Source organism: Lampris incognitus, chromosome 5 (assembly GCF_029633865.1).
Source record: "Lampris incognitus isolate fLamInc1 chromosome 5, fLamInc1.hap2, whole genome shotgun sequence".
Classification (NCBI taxonomy): Eukaryota; Metazoa; Chordata; class Actinopteri; order Lampriformes; family Lampridae; genus Lampris; species Lampris incognitus.
In genome coordinates this window covers 27,477,777-27,502,787 of record NC_079215.1, presented here as the reverse complement: position 1 = coordinate 27,502,787, position 25,011 = coordinate 27,477,777, and the positions used below count along the sequence as shown (strand labels likewise).

General features: G+C 40.6%; 2 protein-coding genes across 2 annotated transcripts; both read right to left on the bottom strand.

The window, feature by feature from the left end:
- Nucleotides 1-262: 262 nt before the first annotated feature.
- as3mt (arsenite methyltransferase) lies at nucleotides 263-15,280 on the bottom strand. The gene is made up of 11 exons (XM_056280692.1): nucleotides 15,228-15,280; nucleotides 14,915-14,960; nucleotides 14,453-14,580; nucleotides 13,640-13,790; nucleotides 3,786-3,922; nucleotides 3,586-3,655; nucleotides 3,326-3,407; nucleotides 3,082-3,213; nucleotides 2,765-2,904; nucleotides 2,535-2,657; nucleotides 263-988 (listed from the first exon to the last, which is right to left on the bottom strand). Exons 1-11 carry the CDS (start codon nucleotides 15,242-15,244, stop codon nucleotides 881-883), a joined length of 1,134 nt encoding a protein of 377 aa, XP_056136667.1. The 5' UTR covers nucleotides 15,245-15,280; the 3' UTR covers nucleotides 263-880.
- Nucleotides 15,281-18,222: 2,942 nt separating this feature from the next.
- wbp1lb (WW domain binding protein 1-like b) lies at nucleotides 18,223-22,608 on the bottom strand. Its single transcript, XM_056280453.1, has 4 exons — nucleotides 22,525-22,608; nucleotides 22,223-22,325; nucleotides 20,019-20,180; nucleotides 18,223-19,098 (listed from the first exon to the last, which is right to left on the bottom strand). Exons 1-4 carry the CDS (start codon nucleotides 22,606-22,608, stop codon nucleotides 18,254-18,256), a joined length of 1,194 nt encoding a protein of 397 aa, XP_056136428.1. The 3' UTR covers nucleotides 18,223-18,253.
- Between the last annotated feature and the right edge of the window lie 2,403 nt (nucleotides 22,609-25,011).

Genomic DNA, 25,011 nt, shown 5'->3' with positions numbered 1-25,011 from the left:
TCCACCTAGTACTGGTGATTAATTGTCAGTGGCAATAGGGTGGCTCTGCTGTGCATGGCACAAATGTGCGCCTCAATAAAACAGGCAACATCAAACTAATAATAATCTGCCTCATTCGCGCCCAGATGCAAGGTGCAAAGATATGTTTGTATGCCAAAATAAATAAATAATATAATAAAAATAAAAATCCAAGTCTTGTCCAAAATATAACGTTTTATACATTATCAATGAAAAAATTTGCTCAAATATGGAAGTCAGCTGAGATTTCAACTTTTTATTACACCCACTACAGTGACATTATTAAAACAGTAAAGATCTTACACTGTCAGTGTGCACAGTATTTATGCACAAAGGAGGTCAAGCAAGATCAGTATACAATTTCATCAAAGGCGTTTTAGCATATACATCTATGTGACAAAGATGACACTAAGAGGGATGTGGATGCAACGGATATCAGCATTAATATTACTAAAATTATAAGCAGATGAAAAATACATGAAAGGAAAAGTCACAATTATTGGTTTTAATTCTGCTGAGGATCATTTTGACACGTTGAAACTACAAAAAATGTGAATAAAATGCTCTGGTTATTTCTGCAATTCGTGTTACTTAAGTGCCGGAGTGACTTTAATTGACAACTGCTCACTTAAGAACCACCACCAGACCTCCCAGGGACCCCATCCACATGATTATCTGAGTATGGCCCCCTTTTAATGCTTAAATTTGAAATGAACAAGAAACACAGTATCAAAACAAACTGTAGGGCAGATTCAGCTCTGTGAAGTAAAATAAAATTATGCGTGTCATCCTTATGCATACAGAGCATGATGTGAATGAATGGGCCTCTATTTCTCTGTGCCATTTCTTGCTCAAGTTCTTGTTATTTGCAGCATGCACTTGACTGTGTACTGCAGCAGCCCCCAGTGGTTGAACCTGGATTTTTAGTCCCCATTTGCTTGCTGAGTTCAAAAGGATTCACAATGCTTGCCTGTAAGAACAATTAAAGATACACTTCAATATGAGCTCAAAACCCAGTTAGATTAATGAAACGATTCAATGGTAATTCTACTATTCCCCAGACACAACTTCCTTGAACAAACTAGAGATTTTATACACACACACACACACACACACACACACTTTCTTTATGAATTATTTCAGATGTGACCTCTACCTTCCTACTTTTTTGAGTACCATAACTAAACATGTTCAGTTTTGTTCATAATATGTAGCAGGACACATAGTGTGCCTTCAGACTTTGAATTGATGACCATTATATATGGCTCATAGGTTGTTCATTATATCAGTGTTTAACAGGAACTATGCTTATGCACACTGTACGGACAAGACCAAAGGCTCTTTATTACCATTATCAACCATTAGTTGTTGCATAAATAACTTCAGAGAGATGGTCCAAAGGTCAAAAGTTAAATGTAGTACATTTGGATAAATCACATTTTCTACATTGTTTTACAAAAATAAAATGGAAATCTTGTAACTGCAGACAATAACTATCATCCATAAAACAAAGTACAGGATGCACATTTATAAATGTACTGGAGTGTATGGATGCATGTGTGTGCATGGACTGACAACATGAGCTGATAAGATGGTATTCTACTGGCTGAGGGGAGAACTTTCTTCCTGTTCAAGGTTCCACAGCATGACTCCGCAGTCTGGCTATGACTCTAAGACAGCTGCTTGACCTTGTGCGTGTGAATGTGTGTGTGTGTATATATAGAATGTATATGTGTGTGTGTGTGTGTGTGTGTGTGTGAGAGAACATCTTTGTGCATACGCTTGTGCTGCTACATGCATACTTAAGACCACAGGACTCTGGGTGTGTCACACACTTGAGACAGACACTACAAAACATACTGACCTCTAGTGCTTAAAAAAAATCAAATGAAGGCATTTCCAATGAATTACAGATGGGCGACAAATGAAAGGAAAACCCTGAGTGCTTGACCCATACAGTAAGGGGGTCTGGGGGCTCTGTTGTTCTGTGGGGGGCGTTTTCCTGCCATGGTTTGGGTCCACTTGTCCCTTTAGAGGGAAGGGTCACTGCAAATCAATACAAAGTTATTCTGAGTGATCACCTTTATCCTATGGTGAAATATCTCTATCCTGATGGGAGTGGTCTCTCCCAGCATGACAATGCCTCCATCCACAGGGCACGAGGGGACACTGAATGGTTTGATGAGGATGAAAATGATGTAAATCATATGCTATGGCCTTCACAGTCACCACATCTCAACCCAGTTGAACACGATGGGAGATTTTGGACTGGCGTGTTAGACAGTGCTCTCCACAACCATCATCAAAACACCAGATAAGGGAGTATCTTTTGGAAGAATGGTGTCCATCCCTCCAGTAGAGTTCAGAGACGTGTATGATCTATGACAAGGAGCACTGAAGCTGTTCTGGAGGCTCATGGTGGACCAACACCTCACTAAGACACTTTATATTGGTTTTTCCTTTAATTTGTCACCCGTCTGTAAGTCACGACTGAAGGGGATTATTATGAGGCCAACCTTCAGTTTGACACCACAGAGATCAGAGGAAGCTCCGGGTGGTTGGAACGTGAAATCCTCGGCAAATCTGGATTGGCTCAGGATTCTTGCCAACTCCCCATCAATGGCCACTACCTCATCCACCTGTGACAAACACCCACACAGACACACATGCAGTAATTTATTCACATGTATAAATGGCATTTAAAGACCGTGTTCCAATCCACAGCTGTGTTGTGGAAATAACTGACCTTAAAGGTGTACTGACAGTCAAAGTGGAAGCTCTCCTCTACACCGGTGATGTTTCCATTATATATGATTTGACAAGCCTTGGTATTATCTTTACGGATCTTGAACAAGCGAAATGTTGCAGAGACAAACTTGAAGTCTCCTGCATCACAACAGTGGAATACAAGAAATATTCACAAATACACAAAATGAGTCAACCTGGAATACTATAAGATATAAAGTGATGGTTCACTGATATTCAATAACGCATAATTCCATTAATCCATTTATGTCACGTCACGCTCATAGGGTTTAGAAAAAAACAAAAACAATAACAAACCCAGAATTTCCTGCAGTTCCTTGTTATCCACAGTGATGACACTGGCTGTGACTAAGCGTGGTCGGCTGAAGCCCACCTCCTCGGCTATTTGCAGTAGATCCTCCCACCAAAGCGTTCCACCGATGCACTCACCTACCAAGATAAAGAACATTCTCACTGCTTAACACTTTGCTGGCTGGACATGGTGTCTCACATTTCTATTGACAGCTTTATTTTATAATCGAAGGGCAGAAGTCTGACATACCCCACAGGACTTTGTGATTTTTAATTTCATCTGATAGTCTTCCACTACTGTAGACATCACTGAAGTACAGCTCACCGCCTTCCTGATAACCAACGGCAGAACAGGGCAGGCACCGAATTTTTATGCAAACCTGTTAACATTACTGAGCACAGACTATATTCCTTTTTGTCCAGGTATTACCTTTTCTCTTTGTTTGTGACGTGATTGGAAAAGAAATGTGGAAGTGAAAAATAGGGAAATGGCTCAGTTCAATGCAATACCTTGAGAACACGGTAGGCCTCAGTTAATACTTGTTTCTTGTCTGGAGAGAGATTCACCACACAGTTGGAACTGTGGGAAAAAAATGTCAACACAGTTCATAAAAATATGCTCAAGTAATATCTCTGTAATTGCACAGCACTTTTACATTAGGGAGAGTTGGATAAACATATATCTAGGAAAAACTTTAAGAATATCTTACATGATGATATCAAATGAACTTGGTTCAAGCCCAGCCTTTGACAGGGCCTCAATGTAGCCCTGGACAAAACTGACATTGGGTTTCTTGTAGCAAAACTCCTGCATGTGGTAGTCGACATACTTCCTTGCCACTTCAAGCTGGAAAAGAGCACATGTTTATGTGAAAGTAGTTCCCTTTTCATAAGCACCAATTTTGAAACAACCCTCAACAGAACATCTTTTCATGAATCGACGGTTGTATTCCTGTACTTTCTGTATTAATCCAGACAACCAGGTGTTTAAAGTCTTAGCCTAACAGGTCACACCCTATGTAAGGTTATGACACATTACTAACACACACACACACATATATATATACACATATATACACATATATACATATATACATATATATACACTACCGTTCAAAAGTTTGGGATCACCCAAACAATTTTGTGTTTTCCATGAAAAGTCACACTTATTCACCACCATATGTTGCGAAATGAATAGAAAATAGAGTCAAGACATTGACAAGGTTAGAAATAATGATTTGTATTTGAAATAAGATTTTTCTTACATCAAACTTTGCTTTCGTCAAAGAATCCTCCATTTGCAGCAATTACAGCATTGCAGACCTTTGGCATTCTAGCTGTTAATTTGTTGAGGTAATCTGGAGAAATTGCACCCCACGCTTCCAGAAGCAGCTCCCACAAGTTGGATTGGTTGGATGGGCACTTCTTGCGTACCATACGGTCAAGCTGCTCCCACAACAGCTCAATGGGGTTCAGATCTGGTGACTGCGCTGGCCACTCCATTACCGATAGAATACCAGCTGCCTGCTTCTGCTCTAAATAGTTCTTGCACAATTTGGAGGTGTGTTTAGGGTCATTGTCCTGTTGTAGGATGAAATTGGCTCCAATCAAGCGCTGTCCACTGGGTATGGCATGGCGTTGCAAAATGGAGTGATAGCCTTCCTTATTCAGAATCCCTTTTACCCTGTACAAATCTCCCACCTTACCAGCACCAAAGCAACCCCAGACCATCACATTACCTCCACCATGCTTAACAGATGGCGTCAGGCATTCTTCCAGCATCTTTTCATTTGTTCTGCGTCTCACAAACGTTCTTCTTTGTGATCCAAACACCTCAAACTTGGATTCATCCGTCCACAACACTTTTTTCCAGTCTTCCTCTGTCCAATGTCTGTGTTCTTTTGCCCATCTTAATCTTTTTCTTTTATTGGTCAGTCTCAGATATGGCTTTTTCTTTGCCACTCTGCCCTGAAGCCCAGAATCCCGCAGCCGCCTCTTCACTGTAGATGTTGACACTGGTGTTTTGCGGGTACTATTTAATGAAGATGCCAGTTGGGGACCTGTGAGGCGTCTGTTTCTCAAACTAGAGACTCTAATGTACTTATCTTCTTGCTCAGTTGTGCAACGCGGCCTCCCACTTCTTTTTCTACTCTGGTTAGAGCCTGTTTGTGCTGTCCTCTGAAGGGAGTAGTACACACCGGTGTAGGAAATCTTCAATTTCTTAGCAATTTCTCACATGGAATAGCCTTCATTTCTAAGAACAAGAATAGACTGTCGAGTTTCAGATGAAAGTTCTCTTTTTCTGGCCATTTTGAGCGTTTAATTGACCCCACAAATGTGATGCTCCAGAAACTCAATCTGCTCAAAGGAAGGTCAGTTTTGTAGCTTCTGTAACGAGCTAAACTGTTTTCAGATGTGTGAACATGATTGCACAAGGGTTTTCTAATCATCAATTAGCCTTCTGAGCCAATGAGCAGACACATTGTACCATTAGAACACTGGAGTGATAGTTGCTTGAAATGGGCCTCTATACACCTATGTAGATATTGCACCAAAAACCAGACATTTGCAGCTAGAATAGTCATTTACCACATTAGCAATGTATAGAGTGTATTTCTTTAAAGTTAAGACTAGTTTAAAGTTATCTTCATTGAAAAGTACAGTGCTTTTCCTTCAAAAATATGGACATTTCAATGTGATCCCAAACTTTTGAACGGTAGTGTATATACACACATATATATAAATATATACACATATAAATATATAAACATATAGACATTATATATACGTATATATATAAAATCCAGTGAGTCAAGTAAATTCTTTATGAGACAGTACAAGCCTGTTTCATGCCATAAGCAATCATCAGCTGTCAGTAAAACTACTCGAGGAAAGGACATACCATTTACTGCCTTGTCATACACATCACGTGCACAATGTCCAATGGGGAAGGAAGAGGTGCAACATTCAAAAATTCAAAAAGACATGATCACTAACGGTCCAATGGGGGGAGGGGGGGCTGGTTTTTGTCTATTGGCATGATTTATTTATAATTACAAAAATAGGTGCTTATATCTATGTCTGCAACTGCTGGCCAATTCATTCCTGTTATTCAATGTGGACATTTCTGCTTTGCAAATGATAAACTATTTTTCAGTTAGACATAGATTGCATATTTTACTACTGGTTGAATATGCTTTGTTTTTTGAGAGGTTTTTCCAGGTGGTTGAATAATTAATGTTTCTGTCCGCCAGTGACCAAATATAACGGCTTAAAGATGTTGCATTCTTTAAACGGTTGTTTCTAAAGCTACACGTGCATTCAACCTCTTTTTGAATGTTTCCTCTGTTAGACCGACGTATTTCTCTATTTTGCCGTCGTCATCTCTCGTCACTGTAGCTTGGTAGATAACGCCCTTCATTTGGCATTTTCCTTCGAGGGGGCATGAGTCATTCACATGGCAGTTGCAGTTGGGGGAGTCCGGTTGTGATGCAGGTGTCATTGATTTGTTCATGATTCTTGTGTTGTGGGACGATATTATTTGTTGAATGTTAGTCATGCAGCTGTAACTAATTTTGATGGTGTTCCTATTGAATATCTTCTTCAGTTGATGCTATTAATGGGCTAGCAATTTGTAGCAAAACACCAAGCGATGTCGAGCAAATTAAGAAAAAAATCTGCAAAATATTCTCAAACAATGGGCTAAAAATCATTATTGAAGCAAACAAAAAACAAATTGACTTTCTGGACATCTCAGTGGACCTTGGGAACAGCACATACAAGCTGTACATTAAGCCCAACAACACGCTGCAGTATGTCCATAGAGAAAGCAACCACCCACCCTCCATCTTGAAGAACATCCCAGAAAGCATTAATAGAAGACTCTCAAAATTATAATCTAATGAGTCCATCTTCAATGAAGCTACACGCCCATACCAAGATGCATTACAAAAGAGCGGCTACAATTTTAAGCTCAACTACGACTCGCCATTAATCACTAACTGCCAGCAAATCAAGAAACGTAACATAAAACAAAACATCACCTGGTACAACCCACCCTACAGTGATACCATGGCCACAAACATCAGTAAGCAGTTTTTTTAACTTTTGGATGAGTGCTTTACCCCGGACCATTAACTGAGGAAGATATTCAATAGGAACACCATCAAAATTAGTTACAGCTGCATGCCTAACATTCAACAAATAATATTGTCCCACAACACAAGAATCATGAACAAATCAGACACCTTCATCACAACCGGACCCCCTCAACTGCAACTGCCATGTGAACGACTCATGCCTGTGCACGTGATATGCATGACGAGGCAGTAAATTATATGTCCTTTCCTCAGGTAGTTTTATTGACAGCTGATGATTGTTTATGGCATATATATACACTACCGTTCAAAAGTTTGGGATCACCCAAACAATTTCGTGTTTTCCATGAAAAGTCACACTTATTCACCACCATATGTTGTGAAATGAATAGAAAATAGAGTCAAGACATTGACAAGGTTAGAAATAATGATTTTTATTTGAAATAAGATTTTTTTTACATCAAACTTTGCTTTCGTTAAAGAATCCTCCATTTGCAGCAATTACAGCATTGCAGACCTTTGGCATTCTAGCTGTTAATTTGTTGAGGTAATCTGGAGAAATTGCACCCCACGCTTCCAGAAGCAGCTCCCACAAGTTGGATTGGTTGGATGGGCACTTCTTTGAGCAGATTGAGTTTCTGGAGCATCACATTTGTGGGGTCAATTAAACGCTCAAAATGGCCAGAAAAAGAGAACTTTCATCTGAAACTCGACAGTCTATTCTTGTTCTTAGAAATGAAGGCTATTCCATGCGAGAAATTGCTAAGAAATTGAAGATTTCCTACACCGGTGTGTACTACTCCCTTCAGAGGACAGCACAAACAGGCTCTAACAGGTACTATTTAATGAAGATGCCAGTTGGGGACCTGTGAGGCGTCTGTTTCTCAAACTAGAGACTCTAATGTACTTATCTTCTTGCTCAGTTGTGCAACGCGGCCTCCCACTTCTTTTTCTACTCTGGTTAGAGCCTGTTTGTGCTGTCCTCTGAAGGGAGTAGTACACACCGGTGTAGGAAATCTTCAATTTCTTAGCAATTTCTCGCATGGAATAGCCTTCATTTCTAAGAACAAGAATAGACTGTCGAGTTTCAGATGAAAGTTCTCTTTTTCTGGCCATTTTGAGCATTTAATTGACCCCATAAATGTGATGCTCCAGAAACTCAATCTGCTCAAAGAAGTGCCCATCCAACCAATCCAACTTGTGGGAGCTGCTTCTGGAAGCGTGGGGTGCAATTTCTCCAGATTACCTCAACAAATTAACAGCTAGAATGCCAAAGGTCTGCAATGCTGTAATTGCTGCAAATGGAGGATTCTTTGACGAAAGCAAAGTTTGATGTAAAAAAAATCTTATTTCAAATACAAATCATTATTTCTAACCTTGTCAATGTCCTGACTCTATTTTCTATTCATTTCACAACATATGGTGGTGAATAAGTGTGACTTTTCATGGAAAACACAAAATTGTTTGGGTGATCCCAAACTTTTGAACGGTAGTGTATATATATATATATATATATATATATATATAAAACTTTGTTTAAAGAAACACTCAACGGTAGGGAAAGTGCTCAACAAATAAGGATCAAAATAATTCAGTGAGTCAAGTAAATTCTTTATGAGACAGAACAAGTCTCTTTCATGCCATAAGCAATATCAGCTGTCAATCATTGACTGCTGTAAAATCTAGAAAAATTTCGCAGATTCTAGAAAAAAATCACTGAATCAGCTGTCAATGATTGACAGCTGATGACTGCTTATGGCATGAAACAGGCTTGTACTGTCTCAAAGAACTTACTTGGCTCACTGGATTATACATATATATATATATATATATATACATACATATATATATACATATACACACACACACACACACACATATATATAAATATATATGCCCGGAATATGACATTATGACATTATTTTATATATATAAACATGAACTAGCTAGTGCTTCAATCGCTATGTTTTTTATTTTTGACATAATGTGAGATTCTGGGCATAATCACAACCAAACACAATTCGTATGATAAACACATGTATCCTCCACTGAAGGAGACCAAAGAAAAGGTTTAAAGGGCAATCCCATCAGCGCTCTTTTCCAGGTTGTTCAAATGGAAACACCCACCCAGCCGTTAGCAAAAAGCAGTGACGTGAGTTAGCGCAGATGCCCGAACCCCCCCCCCCACACACACACACACACACGCGCAATGAAAGTTGAATTGGTTCATCTGGATACAGCTTTTATTGACGTTTATTGATCTGTCAATAAACGTCAATAAAAGTTGTATCCAGATGAACCGATTCAACTTTCATTGATTTTCTTACCTGGATTACTGAGCATGCATCAACACACACACACACACACACACACACACACACACACACACACACACACACACACACACACACACACACACACACACACACACACACACACACACACACACACACACACACACACAATTTCACTGACAGTGTAAGCATGGAGAGTGATGAAAGTGAAGTACAGAAACCTACGTCAGGGAAACATGAGAAAAAGTTTTTAGAAGGGCTTGGGAAGATAGCATTTTGATGTTAAAACATATGTACTTGGACCAAAATTTGAATTTTCAGATTTGAATACATAGGGAACACTACTGGAAAGCCACAGAACGATACAAAAACCTCAGAAACACAAAACAATAATAGACCCGCCCTTTATAACGGCCTCTCTCATCTTCTACAGTAGGGGTGGGTAAACTTTTTGGCTCAAGGGCCACACCGGGTTTTAGAAATTGAAAGACAGGCCACTAATACTAGCTGATGAGGGGGAAAAATTAACTAGCATAAATTACATGAAAGTGAAATCTGTTTCCCAAAAAGTAATGAAAATAAATTCACCCCCGAATGCTTGGTTTAATGGGAACAGTGTTGCTGGTCACCCTTTTTGGCGAGCGCATCCAAGTCCGGTGTGAATTTTGTTGTGGCAATTCGCAGGACAGAGCTCAAGTGTTCATCAGTAAGCTGAGCTCTGACAGGCTTTGTTAATGTTCATCACACTGAACGTTTGCTCACACACATAGGTAGAGCCAAATAAAACCAGCATCTTCTGTGCCATCTGTCGGATGTTTGGAAACTTGGTCTCGTTCAGTGAGGCATAAAACTCATCCAGTTTGAGACGGCGTTGAACTTCTCCTTCAAGACAGAGTCGCACTGGAGATCAATCAACTCCAACTGCAGTTCCTGTGGTGCTGTCTCTTAGTCCAGTGACAGGGGACCTGACACCAGCGGAAGCGACTTCTAAATCTTTTCAAAATCAGAGAATCGACGACAGAATTCTCCGTGCAGGTCGTTCATGATTTGCTGCATTTCTTTGCATGCTGATGCGCCTCTTCCAGCGGTTCTAGTGTCGGGAAATTAGCAAATGATCTGTTCATTACTTGCCTTGAGAACAAAGTTAACTTGGCTCTGAAAGCTTTCACATTCGAATACAGTTCATGCACAAATACATCCTTCCCTTGTAGCTTCACGTTCAGCTTGTTCATATGTGCCAAAATGTCCACAGCGAACACAAAATCGCAAAGCCGGTCTGCATCACTCAGCTCAGGAAAATCGTCGGCTTTCCCCATTGACTTCAAAAACGAGCCGATCTCCCCTCTGAGCTAGCTGCCACACTTTCCCCAAACTTAGCCAACGGACACTGGAGTGCTAAAGTAAGTCATGATGGTCAGCATCAGTTTCTTCAAGGAATTTAATGAATTGATGATGACCAAGTCCCCTCGCCCGTATGAAGTTCACAAGTTTTAGGACTGACTTCACTACGTGATCGATCTGCAATACAGTCTTGCACAGGGTTTCCTGGTGGATAATACAATGTAGGAAAATTACCTCCAACTCAGGATCCTCTTCTTTCACCTTGTCCTGGATTCTTTTCAGCATCCATTCATGCTCCGTCGTTTTTTCCTGTTAAATTTGGTGATCCATCTGTGGTCACATTTGCCAATTTACACCAAGGTAGCTTCAGCCTCTCAACGCAACCAGACACCCTGTCATATAAATCCGATCCTGTCGTTGTGCTTTTCATAAAAAATCCTCTGTGATTTCAAAATAAAAAAAAAACTGACAAAAATTAAGAGGTGTGCAGTGTCCTTTATGTCACCACTTCCATCCAGTGCTAACTAATAAAACTTAACAGACTCTGCTTTCTTGATTAACCCACAAGCCAAGTCTTCATCAATTGGTTCTATACAGCGAGTCACTGTTCTGTGCGATAAGCTTATGTTTTCAAATTTGCTTTTGCTCTCTGGACACAGAAGACTTGCTGTCTCCATCATACAGTCCTTCAAAAACTCCCCTTCACAGAAAGGCTTGCTCGCTTTCACTAATTAATATGCCAGTAGATAACTTGCTTTTGTGTTGGATTCCTGAGTTGTAGACTGTCGGGGAAAAAATATTTTGCTGAGCCTGTAAATTTGCTGCTAACCTCGAAGCTGTACTCGCCCTTTCTTGGGATGACAAATTAATAGTGTAGTTAGCATGCTTGGTGGAAAAGTGTCGGCTGATATTGTATTGCTTGAATACTGCAATGTTTTCTTGACAAATCAGACCAATTGCCTTTGATCGGACTTCAGTGAAAAAAATATTTTGCCGTCCACTCTTTCTTAAAAACCCGGCACTTGCTGTCGACTTTTCGCTAATTTTGTGAAAGTAGGTGATTGCTACATGCTCTGATGCGCAATGCAAGAGGCAAAAGTGAAGGTCAGGTCAGGTGAAGAGATGAGTGACTCTCGGCCTCTACATTAGAAAAGGCTGGTTGTATTTGCAGCACGCCATCTAGTGGAACCAACCGTAACATATTGCAGGAAAAAAAATAGCGAATATCAGAGATTTAAATTAATTATAGTATTCATTTAAATGCCCAACGGGCCGGATTAAACCCACGAGCCGTAGTTTGCCCACCCCTGTTCTACAGTATAGGGACAGCAGGTAATATGGCAGTGTAGGCATGTATTCCTGGGTCATGGAGGAGAGGAGATGGTAGTGGAGGAGACATTATTGGTGTAATAGAAGGCACTCCGTGTTGGTGAGGAGAGATGCAGTAGTGAAGGATTTTGGGAAGCACCCAAAGTGTTGTGAGAACCCATGTCAATGTCCCCCTCCATAGAAGAAGTGAAACAAGCTAGCGGGGTACTGCAAATCTAAAAGGTGAGTCTACTATACCAGCCCAAACTCTTACTCCACTTAATCTATCTCATTATCTACCAAACCGCTTCATGTTTATTTTAGTGTAAAAACAGTATGTTTCACTACCCTTTAAAGGTTGGTTATTCAATTGCACACTTGACCGATCCAGTATGGTGTTGTCAGTCCGTATACTGATTTGCCAAAATTTTACATCGGATGCCGTTCTTGACACAACCACTAACCCTATGGATGGGGGCACAGGTAAAGCACTGGATGCCATCCCAGTATTCATGGACTTGCACTTGACATGGTACCGATGGAAACTATAAAATCTGCTATGGCGACCCCTGAAAAACGGAACAAGCAAGAAGAAGAAGAAGAAGATGGTGATGATTCAATTGCACACTCGTGCCTTATCTCAAAAAGGAGAGTGTAGTCCAGTGTATCAGGGGTTTTTCACACACAACTGTTTTGTTTTTGTTTTTTGCCTAAAAACTGACATAAACTCAAGTACAAATCACGCTACACTCATCTGGTTTCCCTCAAATGTAAACCACAAAAGAAAGACATCTCCTCATGACAGCTCCCAGTCTTGTGATTTCTAACAGCAATCCTCAAAAAATGCCCCACAGCAGCGATTCAAGATGTTTGCCCCTTGGTTCCTCAATATGCACTTCAGCCCTACCAACAACGTGTTGGGGTCATTAACAACAGAACAGAACAACAGAATTGAGCTGGTGGCGCCGTTGGCTTCCAGTTTTTCTTAAATGGTAACTAAACCCTATACCATTTTTGTCAGTTTACTACTATCTATAGGGGAAAAATCATCTGTAAGTGCTTGTCTGATTTTGGGACCAAGTGATGTAAGAGTGGCAGGACAACACAGCTACCTGCAGCTGAATAAATTTAATGATGGGTCCATTTGATTTATATGTCGCAATGAGAAAGCATTGACAATGGTCGAGTTTTGTCAATGTTGGCTTACAAGTGCACCTAAACCAATTAGACCGATTGCCCAAACCCCCTCATTGTGAGGTGACGGTACGAACAAGAGGCTCTTTTACCAAAAGTTATACTTGCATTTGCGACTAAAAAGAGATGCGTGCAAGTGAAAAAATAGATTAGAAGCACACATGTGAATAGATTTAATTCCTTTCATATTGATATTTGCACTGATAAGAACTACACTGTCAAATTTCATTGTATGTGTACAATGACAAATAAAGTTCTATTCTATTCAAGCTACATTAGGAAAGAAGTTAGTGAGGTCTATTAGATTAGCATTCTATGATATAATGGTACCTGATCCTCAGTCATGTCAATACCAGTGACATGACCCCTCTCGCCCACCAGCTGGCTTAGCATGAAGCAATCCCTCCCACTTCCACTACCCAGGTCCAAAATCCTGCAGCCCTCCAAGCTCTCTGGCACAACCAGCCCACAGCCATAGTACCTGGAAGATCGGGAAACAGAAAATACTATAAAACTTTTGTGTTTTTGTTTGTTTGTTTCAGTGTTTCCCTGTCATGCCCACCATGCTGTGAGTTTGCATGTGAGTAGAAAAGCATCTAAAACAATCCTATATAGTTCTTTTTTGGTACCAATAGGTTAAAAAAGACCCCTCCTAACATGGAGGAATCTGAAAACACCTTCCATTATGAAAAGACAATCCCAGTATAGTCAGTCAGCACAGTGCTAGACCTTTTTTTTTGCTTGCATTTTCTTTTCCACTTCTCTGGAACTCTCTCATGCTTCCACTTTTGTCTACCTGCAACACCTCACTACCGGCAGGATTACAGAACAAGACTTCTGCTCTGGGTTAGAAATGGATTGATATAATTCAGTGATTGATATCCTTGCAAAGGCTCTCCTTTCATAACATTCTGAGCCTGGTAGGGCCAAAAAACTAGAGCTCTAGTAGTTGGTGTTATTTGACGAGCGCTATTGCTCTCAAGGATAACTTTGCAGCAGTCAGCTGATTCTAGCTTGTTCCATACTGAAGACATTTAAAAGATTCTGCCACCCATTGCTCGGTTTTACCCCTTGTGATAAGATCGAGCTTAGGCTAAAAAATACTTGAATTTCCCTTCATATGCATGCGGTTAGCTTACCAACCTGGCTGTGACCTCAGGGTGCACCTTCTTCAGAGCCTGGTGGATAAAGGCAGGGATGGGAAGAGTCGGGGTCACACAAGCATTGCTTTTCAAATCGGAGGTTTTCTTGAGAACCTTGCCATAGTAATCCTGATCATGAACAAACAGGGGGGAAAATGCTACTTAGACCGGCAGATTTTCACATTTGATCATATTTTTACTCAAAATACAACAGAGCACTTTGTCATCAATATCATTTATTGTAGACGTTAAAGCAAATTAAGCTGTGGAGTGAATTTATTTCTGATACATGACAACATAGCGTAAACATTGTTATCAGGCTGCCACACCGTTGCTTGGTGAAACTGATAAAGTCAGTGAAGCACACTGTCTGTAAAGTTTAAATAAATATCCACGTTATTTGTTTGAACTCACCCCAGAGAGAGCGAGAGAGCAAGTACTGACCCGTTTAAATCAAATGTACCTTGACATCAGCATGAATGGTGGCATCAGCAGAACTTGTGCAGGCACTTGAAAACAAAAAGACATCATCAGGACATTCTATTGTCAGGCAAACGAACTAAAAAGCATACTTTTCAATCTGCCAACGGATGTAACGTAAAGTCTCACTTGTTTTAGCTTCATTGGGGGGGGGGGGCAATGAAGTTGGCCTATCGTGCGTTTAAATGATCCAACGATATATCGTTACATATCATGCAAAATATCAAGGATTTGTGGAAAAAAATAACGTTACTTTAGAAATATGCCACGATATGAAACACTTTGATTGAGCTTACCACTTTGCGTCTGCCATTGTTCCAAGTAAGGCTGCGAGCAAAGTCCGTGTACAGTGTGCCGGTCTCCATGGACATTCTCTTGGAAACCGCGTGACTAGACGAGGCTATCCGATTCGTTGTACGACAGCCTTAAAGCCTTATAGATTGACCATTACCAATACTTTTACTTTTATGTTGACCACCGTAACAATAGATGTCGCCACCACTGTACAAAAATCGACTTTTGCGTTTGCATCGAACCCTATCCACGCTGCTTGCCGACAACGAATCAGCCGTCGTCGGTCATGTGGTTTCCGAGAGAATGTCGTAGGGGGGCTCTTATTTTGTGTTTTCATATTTCTCTTTTCGGCTCAACAGCGCCCCCTGTCCCTCTTATCCTCCAATCAACGCAAAGCGTTTAATATTGTTGGGTCAGCTTTTACCAAACCCAAGTTTAAGAAGAAAAAAAAAGTTTACATGTTTATTGTAGTTTAAAGTTCAGTTATGCTGCATGTGTTTTTCCCCTCCCATCGCATTATTTACATTATGCTTTTATTCTCCAGAGCTGCACTTTCATCCATACATGTAATCTGCACCACAACACAGAGCCTTGAAACACTGCAACCACAACCAGTCACCATTATGAATGATAACACCAAAAACTGTCTGTAAAGCTTTAAATGGGCATGTTTATTGAGCATACGTTCGTCTTGGCTGCTCTAATAAACGGTTAATTAACAGAACATCCAAAGATTATGTGCACGATTACTTTACACATCCTGATGAACAAAAACGATGAACAAAAACGCGTCTTTGGCCACATGCCTGTGTTTTCCACATTTTTCTTTCCAAATGCACCAGAAATAAACCCTTCACACAAATTTACCTTCAAGTCTCAGCAAACTAAATCCACTTTTAATAGAAAATTACGGATAAGAAAGTGATCTTTCCATATCAATTAACTAATGATTGCGTGTGATGCGTTAACAAAAAAAAACTATTTGGTTCATTAACATGTCAGAGTAATGTGTACAATTGGCAAATAAAAGTGGTTTCATCATTATAACTTTTAACTTTATAACTTTTTAACAGTATAACATAACATTTAGAAAATGTAGGATCCCTTGAAAACGAAATGGTTCATTTCAAGGGGGTTTATCCTAATGAAAGAACTTGTATCAAATTCAAATAACTGTTAAAAGATTGCCGTTATGAAAAATAGCTTGTCTTTGTACTATATGTACCACAATTACAGAATTTTTTTTTCACTTACAAAAAGCATAAATATTTAAAGCACTTCAGAATGTAGTCGGGCTTTGACGAGTAAAACACAAATCAGCCAAATCCCAGAAGTCCACATGACACACAATAAGCATCTAGTAGTGATGTACGTAAGTGCTGGTTGATTACCTTTTTTGTTACCCTTTTCTTTTGACATTCGTTATTACCTTACTTAAAAAAGGTATAAATCAGAGAGAACAATGGGTGAAATATTTGTGCTTTCTAGACAAAGCAGTGAGGGCATGTCTGAAGATGTTCCAAAAAAAAAAAAAAAAAGGTACTGTTCAGAATGTCAACGACATGGCAAAAAGTCACAAGGATGAACTTCACAATTTCCTCCTCCTCTCAGATTGTAGGAATACAGCAAAGAAAATACATTAAAAGTAAACTTCAAAATGTATGGTAGGTATAATTTGTGAGGTTTTACATAACACATTCACAACTTAATAATGGCAAGTTTCAAGACACATTAACTGTTTAATGCACACTCATAACAGCTTAGTTAATATTTGTAACATTAAAGTGGGTCTTAGCATACAGGCTGCAGGGGACACATTTTAAAGTTGCACCTGTGGCGACACACTAGTAAGCCGTTGTAAATGCATGAATGTCATGAAACATCAACATTAAGATGAAGATGTGCTACAACACAACTCCAAAAGGGAGTGTTTGTGTCCACGGTCACTTAGTGCTCACTTGTCAAACAGCTAGTGACAGTGGTGCTAACAGAAATCTCTGACAAAAACGTGAACTTACAATAGATTCTGAGGGTGTATGACTCAGATCTTAAGTCCTTAATATTTTTTTCTTAAGGTTTTGTACACCTTTAAGACCTGTTAAGTCACGCAAGACATTCTTTTGACAGGCACACTGTGCAAACATTCATTCACTTTAGTCAGAAATAAGGACTGATCAGCTGAATCACTGAATCTCCAATAATCTCAAGTCATTATAGACAAATTACAGAGGTCCAGATGGACTTATCTATATATGGTCATGTAGTGTCATTACTAAAACAAAAAATTTATTGGAAATCAAGACTAAGTTTGGATGTGGTAGCATTTTTTCTGTTTGGGTTTCTTAAAGCTCGACGTTGTATTTTACAGTTAATTACCTTTTGTGCAAAATAAGAATTGCTTCATATGAAGATTTGTTAATGCACTTGTATCTCTTCTACTAATAGAGTTTATGAGAAGAACTAACAAAACAATGTGTGGTTCTGAAATGACTGAAAAAGCACTTTAGATAAAGGAGTCAGATCAGACAACCCACATAGTCTTGGTGACCCTGCACAGTTTCAAATTGCATAAACACACTATGGTCATTCTACATTACAAACATCTACAATGTTCCTGCTGTGTGTATCATCTTACCACATTCCTCACAGGAAACAGTTGTAACTGGTGGCACACATTCAGTGAGTGGTGCTGCTGCCATGTGTATGCAGTGGGAGCAATCTCATTCGACACAGGCTCTTGAGGGGCCTGTACAGCCTACATGTAACTCAAAAAACCCAGTTTAAGGCCCTTGGAGATTTCGTTTTCTCAACTTAATGTTGAACTGTGACTCCACTTGTAACTCATATTACCCACACCTGCATGAGCTCAGGCACCCCCATAGGCACACACTCATTAAGAGATGTACACACTAGAAAAAAACACACTTAGTCCTGAAACACTTGCCTGTTTGACTCCCTCTCCAGGATGTCTGTCTCATGTTTTTTCTCCCTCCTTCCCAAGTGAAGGTGTGTTCAGCCTGACTGTGTATCAGCCCTGAGGCTCAGTGCTGCCCCCGTGGTAAGGCCCCTCCTGCTCATTAATGGTGTGGAGGAGTAGACACACCGGAGGGTGGAGCGTGGTGCTGCTGGTCTGGGGAGCTGGTTGAGGGGCCCCTGATGGGCGTGTGACCCTCCTCTCCAGCCCCGCTAGTGCCTGCTCCTCGTCCATGCTGAACTGAGCACGGTGTCCACAGCTTTCGCAATAGTCACTGGCCTCCATCTCCTCCTCGGCCTCCTCCCCACCCCCTTCTTGCCCCAGCAGGCTCTCCAGCTCCCTCAACTCTTTGCCTTCCTGACCTATTCCTCCTACTCCACTACAAATGCTGTTCCCACGTGTGCCACACACACACACCTCAATCCCTGAGTCCCCTGTGAATCGTCGTCTCCTCCCACTGATTAGCCGCTCTTTGTCCTCAGTGCAACCCTCCGACACCCCGAGGTCCTTCAACAGGGGATCCTTGCAGGGGTCCCCCCCAACTCTTTTCTCCTGGCTGCTGGGCCTTTCCCCCGTGAGCCCATCCTGGAGCACATCCGGCAGTAGTATCATACCTGAATCTTGTGCAGTTGAAAGGGGTTTGTTGTCAGGCTTGGGCCTGAAACTTGTGCTGGGGCCATGCGTCTCCTCCAGACTGGGTCTAGAATGCAAGGTGTCGGCAACTGAGGGAACTGGAGTGGGCTGGATTGCTGAACAGTGGCCCTCCTGCTGCTCAGTGGTCAGGGTGCTAGAAGCTGCTGAGGATGGACCCGTGTGTAAGGCACTGTAAGGAGGGGGCGGAGTAGGGGGTCTGTTGACTACCTCCTCATAGTCAGGCAGGAGGTAGTTTGGAAGAAACCCTGAAAATGGAGACAAGAAGAGACTCACAAAAAGGAAAGATCATAAACAAGACAGTAAAAAATAAAGCATATACACATATATCCATTGAAAAGGCATACATAGTACCACTGCTCAAGAAATCATATTTACTAGAGAAAACATGTTCAATCTATTTAAAGAATTTAAACTTTTGTTTTGTCATGGTGCTGAAGACACCTCTGTGACCTAACCAAACTCACCAGGCCAAAACCAGTAGGTAATCACAACAAAAGCCAGGAAACAAATGTCACAACATTTATTCAAACAGATTTGTTTCTAGGTCAATTCTGTGCTGCAGGCCTCAGCAGCACTGTGAGGTGTTGCAACATTGGCAAGCCACCAAGTAGGCAACGCTGGCCGGTTTCTGAAATCTGGGGCAAGTAAATAGGGTAGGCTCTGACTTTGAAATATTACTAGAGATGACTTTCAGCATTAACAAAAGAATACTTTTGAGGCAGGCTCAACCGCTTTACCTGCCACTGATGATATCACCCTCAGTTTGTCTTACTAATGTCAAACTGCTTTTTGGCAAAGGTGCTTGTAAGGAATCACAAAAATCTTCGAGCCTAAGTCCCACCCTTTTCCTGAAAAGAAATGGGGGAATCTGTTTGCAACAATGTTAATTGCACTTCTGAACTAAGGCTGCACCTGGTATGCAAGTAATAGGTGCAAATTGTTGTCAGAGGCTTTGTTACCATGGGTCCCTCTGAGCAAATACTTTTCAGATCATTAGTTTAAAGGCCCTACCGTTTTAATGTTGTGCTAAATTACATACCTCATCGGCTATCATTAGAAACCAAGTTGACTTTCACATTACAAAAACCACATACAGGGACAATGGCAAAATCAAATGATATCATAATGCAGCAGCCTAGTGCACCCGGCTATGGTGGGATCTTACTGAAGTAGAAGGGCACTGATGTGTAGTTGTGTGCCTCGCGGTAAGCGATGAGGTTGATCTCGTGTTGGCGTTGTTGCTGCTGCAGCCGGTGTTTGGTGCGACGATGGTGACAAACACAGCAGCAGCTCAGGATAAAGATGATGGCCCACACCAACCAAAACCCTTGGGTAAGACGAGATGCCAGACTCAAATGTCTGCTCAAGGCTCCATGACTACAGGCAAACTGAAGTCTGGATTATGTCACTAGATACTGCGATTCTAATGATTAATTACCAACATTTGTCTTGATAATTGGAGAACAATCAAGTAGTTTACATCAAAATCAAAAGTATTTGCGACTACAAGCATTCTAAAAAGGTTAAATGTTTCATTCATGCCAACTTTTTATTCATTTATTTATTTATTTTTACAGTTACTCATTGTGGAAACAATTTGCAGTGGACCAATATGAAAACAGAGGATTAATGACTGGCCCACTAGGTTCTGTCAGTGTGACCAATCAACCAGAGGTGTTTCTGGCATAAAGTCAATTCAACTAGCCCCAAGAAACCTAAGCACTTTATTTCTACCACCAAGGATTGATGTAATTTCAAGTCTTTGTCAATTAGTTCCCATGGAGCAGCCCCATAATTTGCACCATGGCTCTCACACTCTCGAGACTTACTTCTCTGGTTTCTAACCAAGTTTTTCACGTTTATAAAAACTGAATTTGATGAAGTTGCATCTCTTAGAGAATGGAAATCCTTAACACAAACAAACAAACCGAAAAATCTCAATGGAATTTCAGAATAGCAGAAAACCTAGTTAAAAAAAAAAAGAAAAAAAAAAAGCTGACTTGTCCTCTATTTGATACACAAACAACTGGAGCCGAGTTCTGCCCATGCTATATTCAGTTTGATTACAGTTCGGATTTAAGATTTAAAGGAAGATTTAAAGAAAGGAAGAAAATAAATTAACTTTCCACCACCAGGATGAGGTGTTTAGGAACGTTCTGGTCCTTTACCATACAGCATGTAGACCTAATTGTCCATTCGGGGATTATTTGTGGAATTCTATTATCTTGAGTCCAGCCTAAACAGCAGCTGAGAACTGTACGAGTCTGCATAGACAAGTTTCCTTGTGTTTATCGTGTATGTGAAATCAGCGCATTGCCAGTACATCAACACAGAGAAATGCAGAGAGCATCATTTCAAGGACTGCGAGCTAGAGGACTTTAGCAAAAGTTAATGTAAAAGGTCAAAATGGTTTCACCAGGCCTCTTGAACATGCAGCAACTTTTAAAGTGTGTCATATAAAACGGGAGTTTTTCAACTAAGCTCTAATTGAGATATGAAGTATTTCACCCTTCAACCCTACACCTCCCTGTGTGTGGCAGCCATCATCCAGACATTGAGGGAGGTCTGTTTAGGCAGGCTTGCTAAGCCCCCTAAAAGCTCAAATTTCACCCGGCTAAAACTACCAGCCTACTTTTAGCTCAAGCAATTAAATGAACTATGAAAGCTGTTTTTTTCTGTCCTTAGCCATATTTAAGATTAAGCGCGTATTTTACAAAATACCTATATGCACACACCTTAATCTTAAGGGTAAGTAACCACTCAGTTTTAGTCTGTTCACTCATTCACAAGCCGAAAAATATGGAAAGAAAAATAAAGGGGGTCGGTCCCTGCTTCTATGAAGTCTATCCAAAGAGTTTTGTTGGTCAACGCACCAGTATATCATCTTTCTACATGGCTCATATTTTATTGATCCACCATATCAGATCATCTACGTGGTATGGGGTCTTGACGTCTTGAATGCTCCCACATTACACAGGCAAATCGGGGAGGTTAATAGTAATTGCCCGGAAGAAAAAGCATAGATTTTCCCCTTCAAACATCTCTTTTTAGTTGAATTTTTCACCAAGGCAATCTGTTAACTACCTATCTACGCTGTGACTAGAAAGCATGTAGCTATAAACATCTAGCAAACTTTGCCTGGTTTTAGTTAAGATGCCTAGATTTTTTTCCTCCCATGATACGCCCTGTAATTGCTCACTGAGCCCTGTCCTTTAACATCCTGTTTCTATGTAAGTGGTTGCTGAATTTTAATCGCAAAACAGATAGTCAAATTTCCTAAAATGTTCTATGTTAAAAAAAAAAAAAGAACAGAGAGTAGGGGGAAATAAGAGACAAAGATGAAAACAGAGACAAGTGAGGAGTCCTTACACCACAGTTCATAGTAGTAGCTGCAGCACTGGGATTCTCCACAGCAGTGCCCAGTCTCACAAATATAGCTTTGATTGTTCACCCCCTCACAGTGCAGTAGGCTCTGGAAGACAAGGGAATGAGAAAATGGGTCATCTTTTGAGAAAACTGTTCAGTTTTCAATTTAGCACCAACAATGATACTTTACGGATATGTTCAATTTTTTTTCTTAAAACCTTGACCTCATTAAAATGTTGTTGGGCATAATTAAGAATCATAGACCTAAAAAAAGTCATCGATTTCTGCAGGATTGAGAAATTTACCACTTTGCTGAATCTTCTCAGTGAGCTTCGACTCAAGTCAAATTGGGCGATCATTTCAGCCTGCAAAAACTGTGACTGTACCATGAGTAGTCTATTTTCAAAAAGGGAGGATTATGTTTGTCCATTACATTGTGAAGTTTTTATCTGTGCGATTCTCAACGATACCAAGAAAATGTTTTAATGAGGTCTGGGTTCAAAAATACTGAACCGCTCCTTAAAAACTACAATCCCTAAGAATTACATGCAAACAAATGTCCTTTTTGTACTTAACTATCCCTGGCGTACTAAAGGCATTAACTAATCTACTGATATGCATTTCATTATAGTGGCTCATTTTCATGGCTACTGTCAGGTAGGACTTTGCTGTGCGTAATGATATGGCGGCATAACATATTACATCTTCCCCAGGGTAGCAAAGTGCAGCAGAGTAAGGCAGGTAAAGGCAACTTTGAGGAAAACACTGAGTCGTTGTGACAAACAAGCAGATATGGCAGAACAACACCAATAGCCAAAAGAGGTTCAACCGTGTTTTTGTTGTTACATGGCGGAGATGGAGATAGATACAAGAGTAGAAGCGACCGTTTCATTTCAAACAGATCTTTTGAAACACCAATGAAGAAGATACAAGTATCACCACAGGTGTCAGCATGTCCAAAAACAGAAGAAGAAAGACGATTTTCAGGATTGTAGTTTCAGCAATGACTCCAATAGATGAGTGCGAACTGACGAAGACGTGGAACAGACAGTGTTCGTTTCTATCACCTAGCCAATATTGTCTGCATCTATTAATGCTAGCTTTTATCCAGTGGATCCATACAAAGTACTCAACATTAAAAACAAACAGTTTCCTATTGCAGTTTAAATATTTTGCATATACCTATTGAGATAGGGGTAAACACAACAGCCCAGTTAATCCATCTTAATGTTTCAAGGCATTTGTTTTCTGAAACAATAATGTAAGAAATGTACAATGCAAACTGAGATTAGTCTAAATAAAACAAAATGAAGGCTTTCTGTTGGGCTCAAAGTTCAAATATGGCATTCGTCTCCACTCCAAGAGGAGTTGCCCTGTTATTTTCAGGTGTTTTGCCTGTCAATAACCTAGAGTTGTTCTGCTTCATTGGTAGATAACCACAGTCCCGACATTACTGCGAGCCATTACAGCCATTCACCATTTCTTTCTTTTAGGGCTTTGACTAATGCCAGTTCACTCCGATAAAGAACATGCTAGGTTCCAGAAACGAGAGATCATGTATGTAGCATTGTAAACCACAATCCTGATGGCCTAACGACCCCCCCCCCCCCCCGACAAAAGCCTGGAGTACGTTTTCTTCCAGATTAGATTAATGATTATCCATATCCATAGTTCAAAGAAAGATTAGCATTTGTTTCTAAAGATTACCAGCGCTGGTCCCAGATTGAGAGACATAGTGATCCGGTCCAAAAATCCCTCTACCTCATGGGTCATTCTCCCACGGTACACGGGGGGGAAAAAAACCTCGAAAACTAGAAACGGCATTCACTAAAAATCTCGCTCTCTCCGCCTCCGCATCTCTTTTAACCCGCCACCCCCCCCCCCCCACACACACACACACACACAAGGGCCAAACGGTACACAGAGATTGTGATACGGAAAATTCCAAGCAGCAGTGGCGTGGCCCTCACTAAGGCACTGCATGATAACTGGGTGCTCCCTCTCTACCCTCTATATGGGAACGGTTTGGGCCGTGTGTGAGTGAGACAGCGAGCAAGAGGAAAGATCGCAGAGAGAAATACAACAGCAGAGAAAAGGCAGAGTGACACAGAAAACATCAGACCCAATCAACCTGCAAGATAAGATGAAACGTACACATTCGTAACATGTAGACCATGCCACAAACTTTACTGTTTTAACACTCATCATCACTTTCAGTAATCTTTAAAAACCCTACCCACAGCATGTGTCATTTCTAAAGTTCATCCTTCTGCTGAGTAAGCGTGGAGGGATCCAAGTCATGGTGCAATAGAAACATGGATGTTCTGTTCTTTTCCTTCATCATTGGCTCACTGTCTGTCCTCCACCACAAACTCTCCACCCTGCAGGCTCAGCCCTTTCTACAACTGGATGCAAGACAGTCATCTACATTTTTTCTGCTTTTCAGGCCTATTCAGTGAGTCTATATTACACTTGCTGCATATAGAGAGCACAGAGGCGTTATGGTAAGGGTTAGGTAAATAACAAGCCAAATAGGCCAACTGACTGAAGAAAAAGCATTCTCTAGTTTAGGCAGGTTGCTCAGTACAGACTACCTGACAAGATATAACTATCGTCGTGTGTTCCTGAAAATCAACTGTGATAGAACAGACTCCCATCATATAACTTACCTCTGGGCTAGACCTGACCAATCTTTTGGCATTTCATAAGTTATTAAGACAAAAAGCGACCGATGTAAAAAAAAAAAAAATCCGGCCTTACTACATTCCTGTCTATCCATCCAAACAAACAAT